Genomic DNA, 18,209 nt, shown 5'->3' on the forward strand with positions numbered 1-18,209 from the left:
AAAACAAACATTAGTGTATAGGCCAAGACTTTCTTTTCTCCCTTTTATCTATTGCAACACCCCTGTCATAGGGCTTAACTACCGGTTGTCTGTTRAAAGCTTTGGTTCAATTAGCAGGAAGTGCTAGGAATAATCACCACCTCATTATGTTGCCTATAAGGCACTTATTGTGGCTGCCAACAAGCAGAACTTAAAATGGCAGCATTGAAGAGGTTGTCTGAAGGGACACATCTTTCAAAGTCTGGTTTCAACGTTCCAAGAAAATTGTGAAGTTGTTTGGGAAAAAGGGAAGAATGGATTTTGGAGAGGTTCAGGACAACTGTACAAGTTCCCATATCTGCTGAGACACATGTACAAAAACAGAATGAAACATTTCATATCATATTTTGTTTTCCATGAACAATTTGAGACAGAGCTATTTCACCTAAAATTTATTAATTCTCGCCAATGGATGGGCCTTTCAATCGATTAAATGACCCAGGCAGTAGTTGTTATACCTGCATGTAAGAAAGCCTACTACTCTGCTGCCTCATTATGTTCTCCCTACTTTTAAAAATGTAGGATCCACAACACCTAAGACAAAAATAACTGAATGTACGAATGAAACACTGAAGCTTATCTCTATGTCATCAAATGCATTAAGTAAAAACAGCATTCCTTTCCTCCGAAGTCTTCCTGGCATCTGTATTTGCATGTATAATGGCTAAAAAGTAACTAAACAATACAGCCATTTTTCATCTTAGAAGGCTTCCTTTAATCTATCCCTCATACACTCAGGTTGTCTCATTTCAGATCCTGAAAGAATGTAATTCAGTGTGGATCCATGACGCAAAGAGAAGAAATAGTTACATGTGCTCCTAACCACTGTGGCTTTAATTCCAGCAAAGGAGCTTACAAAATAATACATGGCAATGCCACTCCGGTATCTGTGCATTTTAAAAATGATAAATGTTAATATACTATAGTTTCATTGTGACTAAATATAGAATACAGACCATAAAATATGATTTTATCACAGTATGTTTGAACTTGTATTGACAGACAAGGTGCACACCTTGACTTTGACAAGGAAATGATCTGTAGGAATCTGTCTGTAGGAACCTCAAATTAGTTACTTCCTAAAAATGTGTCTACTGCTGCTGAAACAAGTAATATAACACAGGTGAAAAGGACTAGTATAGTACTCCCTTAACAGAGGGAAACTCAAGAGTCAGGGTTTTCTTTTTTCTGTACTATGGATGACATGTAGCTACCCTTGAAATCTCAGATGCTTTGAATGTAATTACATGAAACAAACAAACAAACAAACAAACAAACAAGAGAGACAGGCCTACCTAAAACTCGTAGACTGGCAGAGGATGAAACCGAACCCATATCGTTTGCAGCTATACATGTATAGATACCATCGTCTTCCGCAGTGACGCCAATGATTTTCAGTGAAGCCTCTCCTAAGTCACTGAGAAACATAATGGCAAGCATTAACTTTATATTCATTTTATAGACCTTAAACTATGGAAATTAGATATAGCTAGGGTGATAACGTTAATATTTCTTATCCTCCAGCTCCCATACACTTTCTGGACAAGCATTACTAACCCCATCTCTGCCATTTCAGAAGTCTCCACCAGAATCAGAGCATTTTGTGTCTTTGAAATATTTTGGAACATCTTACAGACTATCAGGAAAGCAAACATCCTCACTGGCACTTTGTCTCCTGTTTGCAGACTTCTTTGCATTTGAAAAATCAAGCACTTCCCCTGTATTTTTGTACTCCATCTCCTTTAGTTATGAGAAGTCATATTGAGACAACTTCAGGGAGCCGGTCCATCATTGCTCTTTCTGGAAGCTTAATTTCCATCCCTGATGCCTAGCACATGGAAGCTAATCTAACATTTGTACTTTCAGAGCATTTATCCCTCATAGGAGTGGACTCCATCTTTAATACAAAAGGTGCACCACACCATGACTTTGGAGACCTTAGAATCCTGGAGAAAGAGGTTGGGAAGATATTTAGGTTTCCCCTCTGCACTAGGGCAGAAACAGCAATAAGCTATGAGACCACAGAAGAAAGATTCTATAGACTCTTCCTTAATCCTCCTCACTGCTCAGCTGGCTTTTTTGTTTGTCTTTACACATCTCCTTAAATCTTCCTCTGTGCAATTCATGTCTATTACTTTTTGGACCATCTGCCATGGACAGTGGATAAATCTCCTTCAGCTTGCACAAGTCTTTTACAAATGTGAACACTTAGCATGCCTTCCCTCAAGCGTTTCACCTCTAGGCTCAAAACAACCCTAAGTATGTTATTCTTTCACAATAGAGCATATATTCAAGACTATCCATCATTCTTATTTCTTTCCTTTGGATTCATCCCAATAACTCTAAGTCACTTGACTGACTAAACCAAAAGCTATTTGCCACAGCCTTCACTCAACCACTTAATTTCAGGGGGGAAATGAATATAATTTTATTAACATAGGACTATAACCCCTTCCCCTCATTTAAAGGACATTTAAAAATTATTTTTAAAAAGCTGTCAGTCACAAGCGACAGGATTTACCTGTTATAAACATACAACAGTAACAGACCACAGTGATTAAACCTAGTGAACCTAGCTCTTACTCATCTCTCTCAATGGTCCTGGATACAGTAGCACAGCTGCTCCTGTACCTTTGTCTCTGCATAACAAAAATTATACCATGTGAAAAGGGAAAAGCAGCAGCACTAAGAAAAATAAAACACTGTACAACATGCTATCAAGTCTGCAGATGAGTTGGGCTGTATCATACAAATGCTAAGATAACATGCTCTTGTATCCACTAATGAAGAAGTTTTCGGCTTTTTAGTTTTCTTCTAATTGAAGTTATTCAATAAACAGAATTTTCTGTATATAAAAAATGCTTTTTCAGAAAAAAAAAAGTTTAACATGCAGTTTCGCATTCCAAAATATAGCAATTTTTCTCATTAGCTAGCTATTTGAGTTGCCAGTTAGTCTGTTCAATTTTATCACAGTAAGGCTAAAAGCAAGCAAAAACATTAGTTACAGTGCTTCAGCTATGAAGATCGTAGCATTATAATGTTAGTAGGAACCAGAGGCTGTTTCCTTGCAAAATGCCATAGTGCGGGCTTTCTGAAAGCAGTCATCTGCCTCGAAAATGATGGTATGCTAGCAATGGAAACGAAGGATTGGCATTATGGCACATCACAGCATTGGCATGTTGCAGCATGCTGTTCCAGTTCAAGCACTAGATCAGTGTGACAGAACTACCGTGACAGAAGTGGCTACTGTGATATCTAATCAGAAATACCAGCTGAATTCTCTTTTGGTTTTAGACAGCTTTTAAAATCAACTGATTATGACATTTGGGTACCACCAGCCATACTCGGAGGAAGTTACAGAACTTCTCCAGAAGATCCCAACTGTGAAGTATTTCCATCTGAGGGCAACCCCATCTTTATGCCTCAAAGTCAAAAGCCATCTCGCACCAAAGTTGCAAATACAAAATATAATGGCTTCAGCAGTTCCTGTTCCTTCATAGAGGTTCTCTTTTCCACCCAGGATCCAGATAAAAAAAAATGCCCAGTGAAAAAATCTTCCCCAGGAGAAAAGCAGCTGGCTTTTTATCACTGATCACCTCAGTGATCCTGTTTACAGCACAGTTCCACACAAAGGGTTGTATTGGCACAACTGAGGGGCAACAACTATGGCACAGGGATGGGAACCTTATTACCATCTTTGCCAGAGGTACGACATAGGTTAACTACACCCTAAGGAACCCTATAATAAGACTAAAGACATCTCATGACACTGAGGTTATCCATTAAGATTTACTTGCTTGCTCCAACTCCAAAACCTCTTGTCACTCACTTCTAGAAGTTTATGTGATAGCAGCAAGTCAGGTATTGAATAATTATCAACCAAAGCTTTCTGTATGGAATCAGAGTACCATTATGTGTTTATGAGTCACTTTGTTTATTCTTGGGGTGTTCAATGGGAAGGGGGAGGGAGATGTATTTGAGGACAACACCCCAAACACCTCAAAGCAAATAGGCCACTAGGGTTGCTTACAAGAATTTTTCCTTTTAAAGTAAGGAGATGAATTATACAAATTACTGTACCTGTACGAGATGCTGTGATGACCGTCATTGCTCAGCGTATTATGATCAGGACCTTTCCAAGTAACTGAAGCCTTGGGGCGACCACAGACTTTACACCTAAGCACAATGGTCTCTCCTGTCTCACATGTTACCTCACTCAATGGTATTATAAACTCTGGGGGAACTGGAAAAGGAAAATTAATGGCAATTGAAGATCACCAACTTGGTTTTTTATTCCTTTCACACTCTCTTTCTTATTACTTAAGACAAAGTATTATGGCACTGAAGGTTTCCAGGGTTTATCCCTTGGAGCACATCAGTGGCTAGGCCACTTGTTGGGGCTCTGCAGAGTTAATGACTTCTTCTCTGCATGAACTTGGACATGACACTATTGTGTTATGCCATGGATAACCCAGAAACCTACCGTGGTGAACCAAACGCTGTTTGGGGCAAGTAACCTGAGAAAACCCTTCAGTGAAAAGTATTGAAGGACACGCTCAGCAAGGATCTCTTTATGTCCAGCTAAGTTTGCAAAGGGAACACAAAACACCTATCCATTGAGGCAGTGCGGTGGTTTCCCTCTTTGCTTACAGGTGAAACTCAAAAAGTTTAATTTTGTGAATCAAGCGGAAAAAAAAAAAGATAATAAAAATTAAAAATAAAAGTAAAAAAAGCAGTTTGGATCCCACTCCAGAGTGCCACTATTTTTGTCCTAATCAGCCCCAGCACTGGAGAGGCCCTGAATGCTCACTGGAGTTTCAGGCGAAAAATGAAGCAGAAGGTCTCCGACTCCTGACCCTGTTATTTTGCAAATACAGCAAAGCCCAAATTCTGTACAGTCTCAGTGCAAACACATTAGGAAAGGAAGACAGCATAAATCTTTCTGAAAAGCACAACATACAGTCTGTGTGTTTTATGTTGTTTTGGACATGTGGGAAAAAAAAAAAGTCTTGCATCTTAAAAGCTCTGACATATTTCATTATCTCTCTTGTCTAAAAAACTAACAAACAAACCACCCACCCCAAACCCCTACATGTATTTTGACAGAAAACACTCAGTTCCTAATGTAATTCATTTCAAGTGAATTTAAACAAAGTAAACTATGCTTTCAGCAAATTATATTCTTAAAGATTAAAACAACTTACCATCATAAATGTAATTGGGGTTGAGAAGCTGAAAAGGAGAAATTAAAGAATTAATGTCCTTATAACCTTATACTAAATTAAAGAATGGTAGAAAAAGCACAGTGAGAGCAGAAGTTAGGTGCACCCACAGAGAACCAAGAAACATCTGGACATCAGAATTTCAGCACTGCACTACTCTTCCTGCAGTATCCTTATGCAGTACCACAAATGCAGGCTCAAAGATTACATCTTCCTGTTTTGGATCTGGACAAACACAGTCCATTAAAGCCACTGTTGCATCCATTTCCTTGCTGTGAAATTCTGACAGAAGCTAAAACTAGAGGCTAGATTTTAAAGAAACCCCAACATGACTATTTTTGGAAACTACTACATCTTTGTAACATTTACCTTTACAGAAACCTTGTTGGCAAGTCCTTCTCGGGATTTGCGGTAACCATTTTCTAGCTTGCCTTCCCTTTTGCCGTCTTTATCTTTTTTCTCAGATTTCTTCCTTAAACGGAGTGCTGTGTGCCAAGACATTGACTTCCTGAATGCAGAACATTAAAACTTTGATCAATTTTTTTCAACTCTCTGCTATGTGTTATACTTTCTAGTTTGAATGCTGTCGGTAAAGTATGCTTCAACATTATTTCATTGTATTAATAGATAGTGAAATGAAATACATTGCATACTTCATAAGACATGCTAACCTTAGTTAAAACTGTAAGCAAACTGGTAAGATTTAGTATTTAGTGTAGTATTTCTTGAAATCTTTGCTGGAGTGGTAAACTTTCAATATGAAAATACACACTGTCAGTTCAACTGAGCAATGAACAGCATAAAATCCATCTCTAATACAGTCTATATGAGCTTTACATTAAAGCTGGTAGGAAGTCTGATATGACATAATTTTCCCCATTACAGAGTTGAGAGAAGTCTTCCTAGCACAACCAGCCAATTTCAAATGATTTGTGGCTCACAGTGGAAAGCTAGGAAAACTGAAATCTCATTCCACTTGGCACAAACATTTATTACTGTCTTCCTAAACAAAGATGTCTTGCCTGGCAACTCATACCATTAAGTMAGTCAGTAACTTGCTGCTCTTAAACTAGGTATTATTTTATCTTTTTTTCCCAGAAGACTGCACAAATTGGTGTTTTTTTTTTAAAATAAAGAATATGTTCTTCTGGGTTCTTTTTTACTATCCTGTAGTTGGAAGTGTGCTAAGACACCTCTTACACATTCATCTTACTTGATGCTTATTTCTCAAAGATAGCTTCAACTTCGGGTTTAAAAGGCTCAAAGCCTCGTCTAAATTGGAAGTTTTTCTTACTTCTTCCCTTCTATACATGTCCAGACACTCACTTGATGGTTCCATCAGGGTTGTCAATGATGACTGCACTGGTATGCCCCAAGACATAGCCGGGAATCCAGCCCTCGGCTGCGGGGCACTGGTCAGTGGCGGCTCTGAACACCAAAAACATGTTCTGTTGGTTGCTGGCTAGAATCTGCACGACCTCTCCTTGGTAGACATTTATCTCATCCTCCTTCACTGCCGTGTAATCGTGTGTCACCAGCATGGTGGAGATATTGCTACTGCTGCTACTTTCACTCTGCAAGTATCAAGTGGAAGCACAAAGGGGGGGGGGGAGAACCAAGTTTAAAGTTCACGAAGAAGACAGGCTATTTTCAGCCCACACCATTATAACCAAGATCTGCATAATCTACACAGCTTAAGGCACAGTCAAAGAGCCAGGATTTCTCTTCTAGAGCTGGCTGTGTCTATCTTGTGTAAATTAGTTTGATTTTTGAATACCATTACTTACAGAAGCAGCAGAAATTTATTCCTGTTACTTTTCCTCAAGATTACTTTCTCTCTATTTTACTAAGACTCAGTTTATACATAGCCAGCAACTTATCTTCCTTTCAGGCTCTGACACTGAATCCTTTACTGATCATCTTTATCAGGTAACAAAACTACAATACAGCACATGGGACAATTCATCATGAAGTCTTATAGGTGTAGTTTCAAAAATGTAACCAGTTAAGACTTCACTTCATAAACACTGGGAACTCCAACAATGAAAAATATAAACAGTCTTTCCTAGCACAATTTGTCAGATCTCAGACATCAGCCTTCTCTTGCATGTTAAACATGTCAAGGTACAAAAGAATAAAATAGGCTTTTGATAATATCTCTCTTAAAAGCTCAAGGCTTCTCACTGGTTGAATCTGTAGAATCAGATTTGTTCCTTTAAATGCATGGGATGAGGTAAAATTACTGAATTTAAAAAATTATTCAAGTTTCTTGGGCAAAATAGGCCCACTGAACTATCAGAATAAAGTTGGAAATCTCATTTCTAGTCACTAGGATAGCTGTGTGTTCCTAGATGCTTACCTTGTACTTTCGGCTAGTGTTCATGAATTTTGTTTACTCACTGAGCATTTGCTCAGGTGTATTTAAAAAAAAAAAAAAAAAAAAAAAAATCACACTACTAAGGGTTTTCAAACCAAAAAGATCTCTCCTGGCTGTGACTTCGCTAGGAATTATTTTTCCATTTCTTAAAGTAAGGCTGTTTTTGCCCATGCTTCCATTTCCCATATGAGGTTTAATAAATAGAAGTTTGAAAATTATTATCAAGTTGTGCAACCTATTCCTTGAAATAAGTGGTTTCCTTCTTGAAACAAGTTGAAAACAAAGTGAACGGCCCATTTACAATACGACATGAGGCAGGGGTGTGTGTGTGTGTTCTTACTTCAAACTGGTTCAGGTTGATATCAGTGAGGGGCTGCTGTCACCTAGTAGTGGCCAAGTTGGTGACCTGCACATTGCAGCAAGCCAGCTGTACCCAGCTGTAGCTGGAGGCTACTATGGCTCATACAGAGTGACTGCCATAGGTATGTGCTAGCAGCAAGTGAAAGTTTGGCTGGCAAGAATAAGTGTCATCTCTTTTCTCAAAAAGATCAAATATTCATCTCCACGGTGTTGAGGAGGTGCAGCAGGGTTCAGTGGACATCCTGGTACATGGGGAGCCCTGAACAGCATGTTCTGTTCCAATCTGCTCATGGCTTTGGACGAGTTGCTCTGTCTCACTGCCTGTGCTTCCCCCGAGGGTGTTTTGTCTGTCTAGTCTACTGAGAAATCAAGATATCTGGAAAGGAACTGTCTCAAATTACTCATTTATAGCTTGTCCAGCACACTGGTGCTCGCATTTCCCCTAAGTCTGTAGATTTATTCTGACTGGACTACCTATTTGACTCGGTGATTCAAGTCCATACTGTCTTTATTTCTACTATGATCCTGAAGGCAATGCTATGCAAGGGAAAGATTCATCCTGGAGATGTGTGACTCCAGCTGGTCTGGGAGAAGAGCCAGTTGAACTGGCTCAGAGGACTGTCTACATGATCTGTTGTATTCAGCAAGGCCTTGCCATGCTTCAGACAAACCAGAAACAGCAGAATCAAAAACCCACAAACCTTATTTTCAGTCACTGCTTAGAGTAAAATGACAATTTGCTAGATTCTTTTAGCTTCATAGCAAGTTATTATTAATTCCCTCTGTTAGACCTAAAGGGGGAAGAGGAGGGGAAGGCTGAAGGAGCAAAACCATCCCCAACCCCAAACCTTTCTTCACACACTATTCCTGAACATACTGTTTCTTAGCATGCAGCAGTATTTCTATAACTGCAGGACTGACCTCCCTGTAACACATCAAAATCTTCTTCATAGTTCAATCCTAAAGGATTAGATTGAACTCTGAATATTTCTTATTTTGAACAAGGACGTATAAATCTGTTAAAAAGTTGTCACTTAGCAGTTACCAGACCTTTCTCCTGTGTGAATGTGTTTATATAAGAATTTATTCTCACCCCAGGAAGAGAGTCTTCTCTTTTTCCTTGCAAGGAAGTAATTACTCTTGTACAGTAACTGATTTTCTACTGCAAGTTTTGCTGGTCATCACTGACCTCAAATACAGGATTACAGAGAGGGGTGTACAATCAAAACCTGAAAAATTGCTCCCATACTCCTGAAAAATTAACAAGAACCACCCCTCTCTCTCCTTAGAAGTAACCTTTCTTACAGCTGTCACACTAAAAGCCTTGCATATGTACACATGGGCTTCCACATGCAGTTTAACCATATGTTCATGTAAATACTTACATATACACAAATGGTTAAATCAATTTAAAATAAACCTTCACAATCCATTTTCTCTAGCCTGCTGAATGCAGTGTGAAATCATGCTAAAATACAGTTTAGAAATGAGGTTATAAATGAACAATTATGACCCATCTCAATTATCAAGCTAAAAGAAACAGAGTTGTGAAAGAGAAGTCATATATTCAGACATTATGTTTTACAGTAAGATAAAAACAAGCTATGGCATCTTTCCTGAGGAGGTATCAAAATTCAAATGTTTCAGAAAATTAGTGTTACTCTGCCTCTCTCTCTCTTTTTTAATGGAACAATATTAATACTGTGCAAGTTGTTTCTGCATATAAGTACCACCACCATGATTCACATGCTGTGCAAAATTGCCAAATACTCCAGTTGTCCCAACTTATATATTAGCATCACATTTTGCTAGACTGAAGATAAACACAAGACAGAGCTAAACCAAATGAAAAGTTGAAAGAAGATTGGGATAAAAATACAATACATGCAAAGCATAATTTTTTCCTCTGAGGCTATTATAAAGGTAAGTTTAAGAACTAAGAAGTCAAGAAAGCTCTGTGCGTTAAAACAGTTCTATCAAGAATGCATGCATTTTAAAAAGGTACTGCAAGTTAGGTGATTTGCAAAACTGGTACTGCATAGGAGTTGTGAGAGAGTGGAAAAACAAACATTTGTGAACAGAACGCTTAGTGAGAGGAAAAATCGAATGTGATTTAGAAAAAATAAAAATAAAAAAGCACCACAACCCGCCTACCACATCCATGGCAAGTGCCTTAAAATTTTTGCGTCATGTTTGCACACGCCCCTGTGATTACTGTGTTGCATTTCCTGGTGGACGTTATTACAGAGAATGTGGATTCTGTTGATACCCCAGCTTTCCGCACAAATACTCCATGTGCCTACTCAAAGGTTGAATCTCCAGATGCCCTACGACAGTTCCTCTTATAAAGCAGCAACGACAAGTGGAATCACTTTTTCCACTGAAGTTTTGGTTGCGGTAGAAGGAGGAATATTTTAGTTAGGTTTTGTTTGCCTGTTTTGAGTGGATCGCTGGAAGCTTCCTTGACCAGACGTGGGATTTAAAAAGACAGAATATTGTATATCAACTAAGGCTGAGAGAAAGGGGAAAAAAACAAAACAAAAAAAACAAACCAAAATCAAGCAGCCCAGGGAGTGTGTAGTAGATGTCCCAACGAAGTTAAAACTCAACAGGACAATGGTGGCCGATGTGCGTGTGACAGGGGAAAAAGCCCCAATGCAATCTGCCAAAATCTTGAAGTCAGATTTAAAACAGGCTGGCTGCAGTGCATACCCCAAGGTGTTCTGGCTGCTACATGTCATGTTAATTATGTGCCTTCAAATTAGAGACGGAAAAGCAAGGAGAGCAAGTTAGTAAGTATCAACCTAGTGATCTATGTTTTCAGCAGAGGCAGAAATTGCATCTAATGTTAGCAGTTGCTTTTGTGTCTGTATACATGTCATGGCATATGTTTTATGTATACATACACAAAGAGGTAGGCAATTTTGCTTTTTTAATGTGTAAAAGATATTGGAACAGCTGATTATTTCAGGGCAGTACAGCACTGGAGAGCCAGAAGTTAGTACGGAGAGTGATGGTAATGCACAGAAAGGGAGCATGGGAAGGTTTTAGAAGAGCTCGCAGGACAGAGGTGCTCTGCTCTTACCCCATTACTCTGGGTGGAGTGAACTGACTGCTCACTGGTCGAGGAGCATGTGCTCATGCGGTCTGTGTCCTTGCTGTGTGAAGAGTGGCGGTGGACCTGCCGCTGGAGGGAGTCATTGTCCCCAGGGAAAGTGAAGGAGCCAGGGCGGCTGGCAGGGGATGCTGGGATGGAGCTCCAAAAGGAGCCCTTCTGCAGGGGGCTGCTGGGTGGAAAGGTTTCTTTACCAAAAGGTGAAGGGAAAGTTGTGGAGACAGGAGAGTTCATTGGTGAGATGGCTCCTGGCCTTGGCTTCCCGAGCGTCAGGGATCCTATGCTGTTTCTTGAGCGACCATCCTCTGAGCTTCCACGAGACTCTTTCTGGGCTCCATCAGCTGAGCCAGAAATGTTTCCTGGTGTCTTCCTGGGACTCTCAATAACTTTCATCTTGGGAATCTGCTCAGCTTCTCTCTGAGGACCATCCGGTTCTGCATTGGGAGGGTGCCTGTCTGGCTGGCTCAGGCCAGTTTCTAAGGAGGTGTTGTAGTGTGGCAGGGAGAGATTGTGAATGGACATACCTGACATCTTGTCTGCCTCTGCTTGGGCCGAGGCTGCAGAGGAGACCAAGACTGGGGAATGGTGTCTGACAGGCTGGGGGATCCTGGATGGCCTGCTACGGCTGGAGCTGGGAAGTCCACTACAGCTGCCGGGGCCACTGCTGTTACCACTACTGCTCCCGCTGCCACCTCCGCTGCTGCTGTGGTTCCTCTGATACTCGATTGGGGATGTCAAGGCTGCCATAGGGGGTGGGAGAGAAAGAGATTGGGGAAAGGGGGACAGGAAATGGAACAAGAACAGTTTGAAATGGACATGTTTAGTGCCAAAAAGGAGCACCATTCAAATAAGACACATTCTCTTAGTAAGGCTGGGCATCCCACAGACCTCAAGACACTTTCCTGTATTACCCTTCTTGATCTGCTATACCTTTATTAAAGATGGAAAAGCTGAAACCAGAGAGAAGTGTTTTCATGTAGATCAGTAAAAACAAACAAACAAACAAAAACCACACACCAAACTGGGAAACACCAGGTATGACTCTGAATTCTCAGTTCCTTGCTCTACACATTACAGCTCTTAAAAAAAAAAAAATTAATAAATGAAAATCAAGATGGGGCAACAACCGACGGATACAAAAATACAGCAAGGACTTTAAGGTGTCATGCCAGACACTAACTACTTCTACTTTTCTTCCACAGAGTCTGAATGCTGTTGCCACAGTAAGATTTGCTAACAATGGCCACCAAAATAATGCAAGTAAAATGTATTCTGAATAGATGCTTAAAACTCCACTTGAGTTTAGCCTGTAAAGACTTGGATTTACTTAAAAAGGGTATGCAAATACCCTACAAAGGACGGTGCCAATTTTAATTCACTCCTACAAAACATTTGGAAAATTTCACCAAGAGAACACCATGTGAATTCTGACTACCGCTCTCATAATAAATGCTATAGCATCTGTTCTGAAGCAAATATGTGGCACATTTTGCCCAACTGTTCTGTGCCAGCTCAGGAAAAGGGAAATTTGAAAAATGTTCCAGAGCCAAGAAACAACAGATGAGAGACAAGTCACTTGACTCAATTTGGAACTTTCAGGGAAAGCAAGTCATTTACCATTTAAAAAGTTGCGCTGGTTTTCCAAGATTTGGTTAATTTCATGGATCCACAACTGGCGGACGCCTGGACTGGCAGAATGCAAAACAAAGGTCTCCGTGACATCGCCCGTTCTTGACATTAGTGCAAATTTACATGGATCGCTGTCCACATTTTCCTCCAGGGAAAGGCAACTCACCTTAACGAAAAAGAGAATTTACTTCGTATATTTTCTGAGATACATACCRCTAAAATCTCTTACTTGGTAGCTCAGAGTCAGATCTTCAAATGTAATTCAGATAATCATCCTTTCCTTCAGTAAAATAGTACTGTGAAATGAAAGGATTACAATAAGCTAAGGATCAGTGCATGTCGTTCTTGGCACAGCTTCCCGTCTCCCTCTGCAGCACCATTTGTTCCAGAGGGCACAGCAGCAGTTTATTAATTGACACCCTGCGCCTGAATAATCTTGGTCTGCCCAATGCAAGCGAGTGTTCTCCATCAGCCCCCACTCTTCATTTGTTTTATTTAAAACATGCAGCCCACCAGAGAGTTCCACCAAGGGCCCACACTGGAGGCTCCTGCTACGAAGACAGTGATGTTTCCGAGCAGGCTGTCCAGCCACAGCAGGACAGGGTGCTCAGCTGGCACGCAGGTCACTGCAGGGAATTAGAGGATGCAGGGTGGACTCAAAACTTTTTGGGAAGGCGGCTGGTGGGCACTCTCAGCAGTTTTTCAGGGAAGGGTTGAAGTGGGGGTAAATGCTTTTGTCTCAGGGATTCACTTGTACAAAAAAGCACAAGTCCAAGAGGAAGGCTTTTAGCACTACTTGCAAATGTTAGCTACATGTTTGGACTGATTTCAGCTGAAGCCCATCAGAAGGGATACTTAAGAGTTATTACCTTTCTTTGTAATGACCTTGTAATGTGATGTACACATAGTGCAGAGCTGAAAAGTAAACTCTTAGTGAATGTTTGTCCAGCTTTGAACAAGAACATCTGTTTTGGCGTGCTTCACAGGGGAAGCATCAGAGAGCTAGGATGCAAGATTTCCATTTATCATCAGAGCGAGCACAAATCTGGTAGAAAGTAATTTCAGGAAAACACCTCACGGTGTTTTAAGATTACACATCTAGAATTCACTAATGACTCCACACTGTACATCAGAAAATTGTTACCTTTGTGATCCCTGCACAAACTTAGCCAAGATTCACATACAACAGTTACCTTGATACTGTTTTTAAACAAGAATCCGGGCATGGAGAAACCTTTCTTTTTATCTAGCGGCTCACTGAAAATGACAATCTGCTCAAACAGGAAGACTCGTCTTTCTTTGCAGCGTGGCAGAAGTCCCGTGTCCTGGTCTGTGACCAAAAATGTGTCCTGGAGCAGGAGCTTACCCTGGGCTACAATTTTACCCTAAAAATAGAAGCAAGTGCAAACATATTTGGTGTGATTCTTTATTTTCTAATCAATCTTTTTGAGCAAATGGTCATTCCAAAATAATGTTGTAATATTTCCTGATTTCTCAGAGTGTCCCTGACCACGTATTCATTGATCCTCTGAGAGATGAGATATTCTTTGCTGTTTCTCAAAACAAACAAACAAAAAGACCCTCCCCAAAACCAAACCAACCAACCAAGCAGAAAAACCCTTTTCAATTAGTACTGGAGATAGTTTGAGTTTATTAGCAACACTGGTAAAACCACCCCTCACACAGTAACTCCCATATATTCTTCCAGTGTCTTCCAGGGTGCTGAACAGGGGAAGACTTCAAGTTCATATATGCATTGCAAACCAGAAAGGGCTTTGCAAGTAGATGCGACTGTAGTCTGGCTGATGCATATGGCTTCAATAGCCACTTTTCATCTCCACTAGCCTTAGCAAAGTAAGAAGAAGGGCTACAGTCACCTCAGGTACTTTACTGACCTTAGCAACTCCTTCTTCGTCTGCACTGCTGGAGCCAGGTCTGCTCATAACCGATTCACTATTTTGCCAAACATTAGTCAAAAAGGCAACAGTAATAATACCAGCACTTCCTAGATTCAAAGAAGGATGAAGTCTAGTGTCACTGCCATACAGATAAAGTTTCCCAGGAAGAAGTCTTTGGCAGGGCTAAGACTTCATTTTTCACTCCCCAATTTTTGTACCATCTTACCAGATTGCGAGGGAGCACCCTCTCTCTACCCCTACCTCTGCCCATAACATAAGTGCTAATGGTTAATTTCTAGACCACCTGACAAAAACTCGCAACAAAACATGTTCAAAAATTCCAGACAACTTACATCAAATCCTTGCAGGCGGCCAACATTCATCATGTCATTGCACCGTTTTGGTACTATACACATGACCTCTACGGCTCTCTGTTAAAGATGAAACAGTCAAAGCTTAATTTTTCAAATACGAGTTTGCAGGATAGAATTTTGTTTCATTTGCTACTGTTGCTTTAAAGCAGAAAGCAGTGTGAAAAGTAAACACTTTCCAAAATCACAAGCCCAACAAGAGCAAAACAGGTATAAGTACAGAGCAAAGAGCATTCAAGTCAATAAGATAAAGTGTCTGAAGTACCTCTAGTTCTGTTGTGTCAAGGTTAGCTTTTTTAGAGTATTTGAGGAAGTCCTAAAAYGGGAAAAACACTAATATGAGTTATTTACGCATTAATCAGCAAAGAGAAATCTTAGAAAATCTGAATTTCTATCATCTGTCAGAGAATGACTGATTGCAGAAGACACTTTAAAAAAAAACAGATTTTGTTTTTAAAGCTTCTGTGTTACTCCTTCTCTTTGTAGGATTTATTCCCTATTTTGTTTTATTTCATGGAAGAACAAGTATTAAGGCAGTGACCTCTGAGATACACAGGCTTACTTTTCAATAAATATTTAAGTGATACATAGGTGGAAAAGTCAGGATGAGTCCAACAACTCAAACCACAGTTACATCTGAAAACAGTTTGCAGATCCCTCTCCCCTGCACATGACATTGGTACAAATTCTAAGCATTTCCATGCCACTGACTTGAGTTCATCTGGTCTTAAACCATTTTAAGAAAGAGCAAAATTCAGTCCAAGCTATTTACTGCAATTTTCATAACTACCTGAATATGTTTGGCAACTAATCATATTATGCTGCTTACAGATCTGGGATCTRTTTGGGAGGAGGGGTGGAAGAGCACCCTCAATATTTAAAAGAGAAAACATATCAATTAACAAATATATTAAATCATTCACCTCAACATTACTTTACCTTTAGTAACAGCTGGTATTTCATAATTCTCTGCACAGGTTTTATCAGCAAGTCTGTGAGCTGAAGTCTGTGGCCCAGGCGTTGCTTCAGATCCTGAGGGTTATAAAACAGTGTTTTGGCTTAAAATATCGTTTTGTTTAATTAGAAACATAGTAGCATACATCACCTTTAATGGCTATCAGAGGAGAAACTGGCAGAAATCAGAGCAGAATTTGATCTTCAGTTAGCAAAAGGCAGAGTCCTTTCCCTTATCAGTATCAGCTTTGTTTCCCAAGTAGTTATCTCCTCCCAATACCTTGTGGTTTTTTTTGAAACGACTGTACAGAGAAATTCATTTTTCAACCACAGGTCGTACACATTCTATTTTTCTACAGTGATCCTTGCTCATCCAACATTGCTCCTTCACACAAGTGGTGTACACAAGCACTGTTAGCTGCCCAGGCTAGTAAGGATAAGGCTCTACTGATTAATATCTTATACCTGAATTTCAGTTTTCTTCTCTAAGATCAATACATCTCTAGGAACCCGTACAAGACTTGAGAAATCACAACAGAAATGGCAATAACTTATAATTTGAAACAGTAATAAAGTAGCAGCCACACATGCTGCCTTTCTTTTTTGGTCAGCAGATCTGATAACGCTTAGGATCTGTACACATCCTTCACTGTGCATGTGTCATCTCTCAGGAACTTACCTCAAAAAAGGTATCAATGTATTCTGAGACAATGTGCTCAGACTTTGGTTTGTTTTGGCAGTAAACTATGTACATGTGCAACCTTCTCTCCTAGAAGAACAAAGATATGGAAGGATCATTATCATGCCAGATTGAAATGGAGTATTACTTAAGAAGTACAGCTGTTTGAAAGTCTAAACATAAAAAAGGTCCTTTTGGGGAAAAGAAGCAGCTACATATGCAGAAGTTACAGATCTGAAACCATACTTACTGGGGAATATCATTATGATTTCAGAAGGGCAACACAAGTCAAAAAATTGTCACCACTATGAATACTTCAGAACATCAGTTGTTCAGTGGTGACAGCTTGATAAACCTCACAGTAAAGTTAACCATGAAAAAGGTAGAAAAGGTTAAATTTTTCTTTTAGCAAAAACACAGGTTGAAGTGTTTAAAATATTTTGTTTTTTTATTTGAATATTTATTTTATTTTAATAATCTAATTATTATTCTAATACATTATAATAATGTCCTCATCCTATTTAACTGTAGACAGTAGTTAGGAGAAAAAGTTGGTTTGTCAGTCTTATATCTCCCATTAGCTGTCTTGTTGGAGCTTTAGCAGGAAGTAGGTGATGTAGCCTGGAAACGGTGGCATTGGTATTTTTGAGGTCTGATCCTGTATTTTGTGTGTTTTTAAGACCAAAGGCAACAAAGAAAAAGAGTAAGCATAACTTCTGCCTCTAAGGTTCATTTTTGATTACTGCTTTGCTGGTGAAGAAACACAGATGCACCATATGTGCCTATCATTTACTCCAAAATCTGCTTCAGGCATTCTTGCATCATTTTGCCAGGACTGGTTTGCTGTTACAGACTTTGCTGGTCAGAGACTTGCAGAGTACTGACCCATGAGGACAAATGGAAAGTAAAAAAGGAAGAAACAAGGCAGAGATTGAAAAGGACACAAGAAATAGATTAAGAGCAAGAACTGAACTTGGATGTCCTAGCTGATAGGATTTTGCTAGAGGATGTGGCAGTAGCACCACAGCTTGCCTTTCCATCTGGAGCGATAAGGGTGCCTTTTAATGACAATCCAGTTACAAATATGCCAGGAGAAAGTAAAAAAGCAGTCAGAAAAAGGAAAGTTACTCCTTCACTGTTCCTGTCTTACCAGTGGCAGGATTCTCTCCTCTCCTCCTGCTTTCTTTTAAAGCCCCCTGAAGTGAAACAGCTCATTCCTCCTCATTAGACCAGGAACTAGGCCTGACTTCCAAGATTACTTTTCCATTAATGCTTGGTTCCATGATTTTTTTGCTACCCAGACATTGACTACAGGCCAGTGGGAAATCAGAAACCCTTTAAGCTTGCTTTCATCTAGTCCTCAGTCTTTGCATGCTTGTGCAAACCACCCTATTTAACAGACCAAGTTCCACTTCTGTTACCTTGGGTGATTTAGAGTACCTAGAGACCTCAGCTCAAGTAGATACTACACTGTACTTCTATACAAAGAGAAAACAACAACAAAAATGTGGGGGAAAACTGTATAGTGGCGTGTCAAGCATGTCTTGAATTTTGACATATTTTAG

The 18,209-nt window shown here is 39.8% G+C and overlaps 1 protein-coding gene across 7 annotated transcripts in view; it reads right to left on the reverse strand.

Moving 5' to 3' along the window:
- Nucleotides 1-18,209, reverse strand: part of TRIO (trio Rho guanine nucleotide exchange factor) — a 254,157-nt gene that overhangs the window by 7,124 nt on the left and 228,824 nt on the right. For 3 of the 7 annotated variants that reach the window (XM_026077921.1, XM_026077922.1, XM_026077923.1), the window contains 12 exons: nucleotides 16,645-16,734; nucleotides 15,951-16,043; nucleotides 15,277-15,327; nucleotides 14,994-15,071; nucleotides 13,936-14,127; nucleotides 12,731-12,908; nucleotides 11,084-11,853; nucleotides 6,588-6,835; nucleotides 5,631-5,769; nucleotides 5,244-5,271; nucleotides 4,120-4,282; nucleotides 1,335-1,456 (listed from right to left, as the gene is read on the reverse strand). In XM_026077921.1, coding sequence (XP_025933706.1) covers nucleotides 1,335-1,456; nucleotides 4,120-4,282; nucleotides 5,244-5,271; nucleotides 5,631-5,769; nucleotides 6,588-6,835; nucleotides 11,084-11,853; nucleotides 12,731-12,908; nucleotides 13,936-14,127; nucleotides 14,994-15,071; nucleotides 15,277-15,327; nucleotides 15,951-16,043; nucleotides 16,645-16,734 — 2,152 coding nt within the window. Of the gene's footprint in view, nucleotides 1-1,334; nucleotides 1,457-4,119; nucleotides 4,283-5,243; nucleotides 5,272-5,630; nucleotides 5,770-6,587; nucleotides 6,836-11,083; nucleotides 11,854-12,730; nucleotides 12,909-13,935; nucleotides 14,128-14,993; nucleotides 15,072-15,276; nucleotides 15,328-15,950; nucleotides 16,044-16,644; nucleotides 16,735-18,209 lie in introns of those variants that run through there. The other 4 variants (XM_026077924.1, XM_026077928.1, XM_026077927.1 and 1 more) reach the window with 4 other exon arrangements.

This window comes from Apteryx rowi, unplaced genomic scaffold (genome assembly GCF_003343035.1).
Source record: "Apteryx rowi isolate R43461 unplaced genomic scaffold, aptRow1 scaffold_469, whole genome shotgun sequence".
NCBI classification, from domain to species: Eukaryota; Metazoa; Chordata; class Aves; order Apterygiformes; family Apterygidae; genus Apteryx; species Apteryx rowi.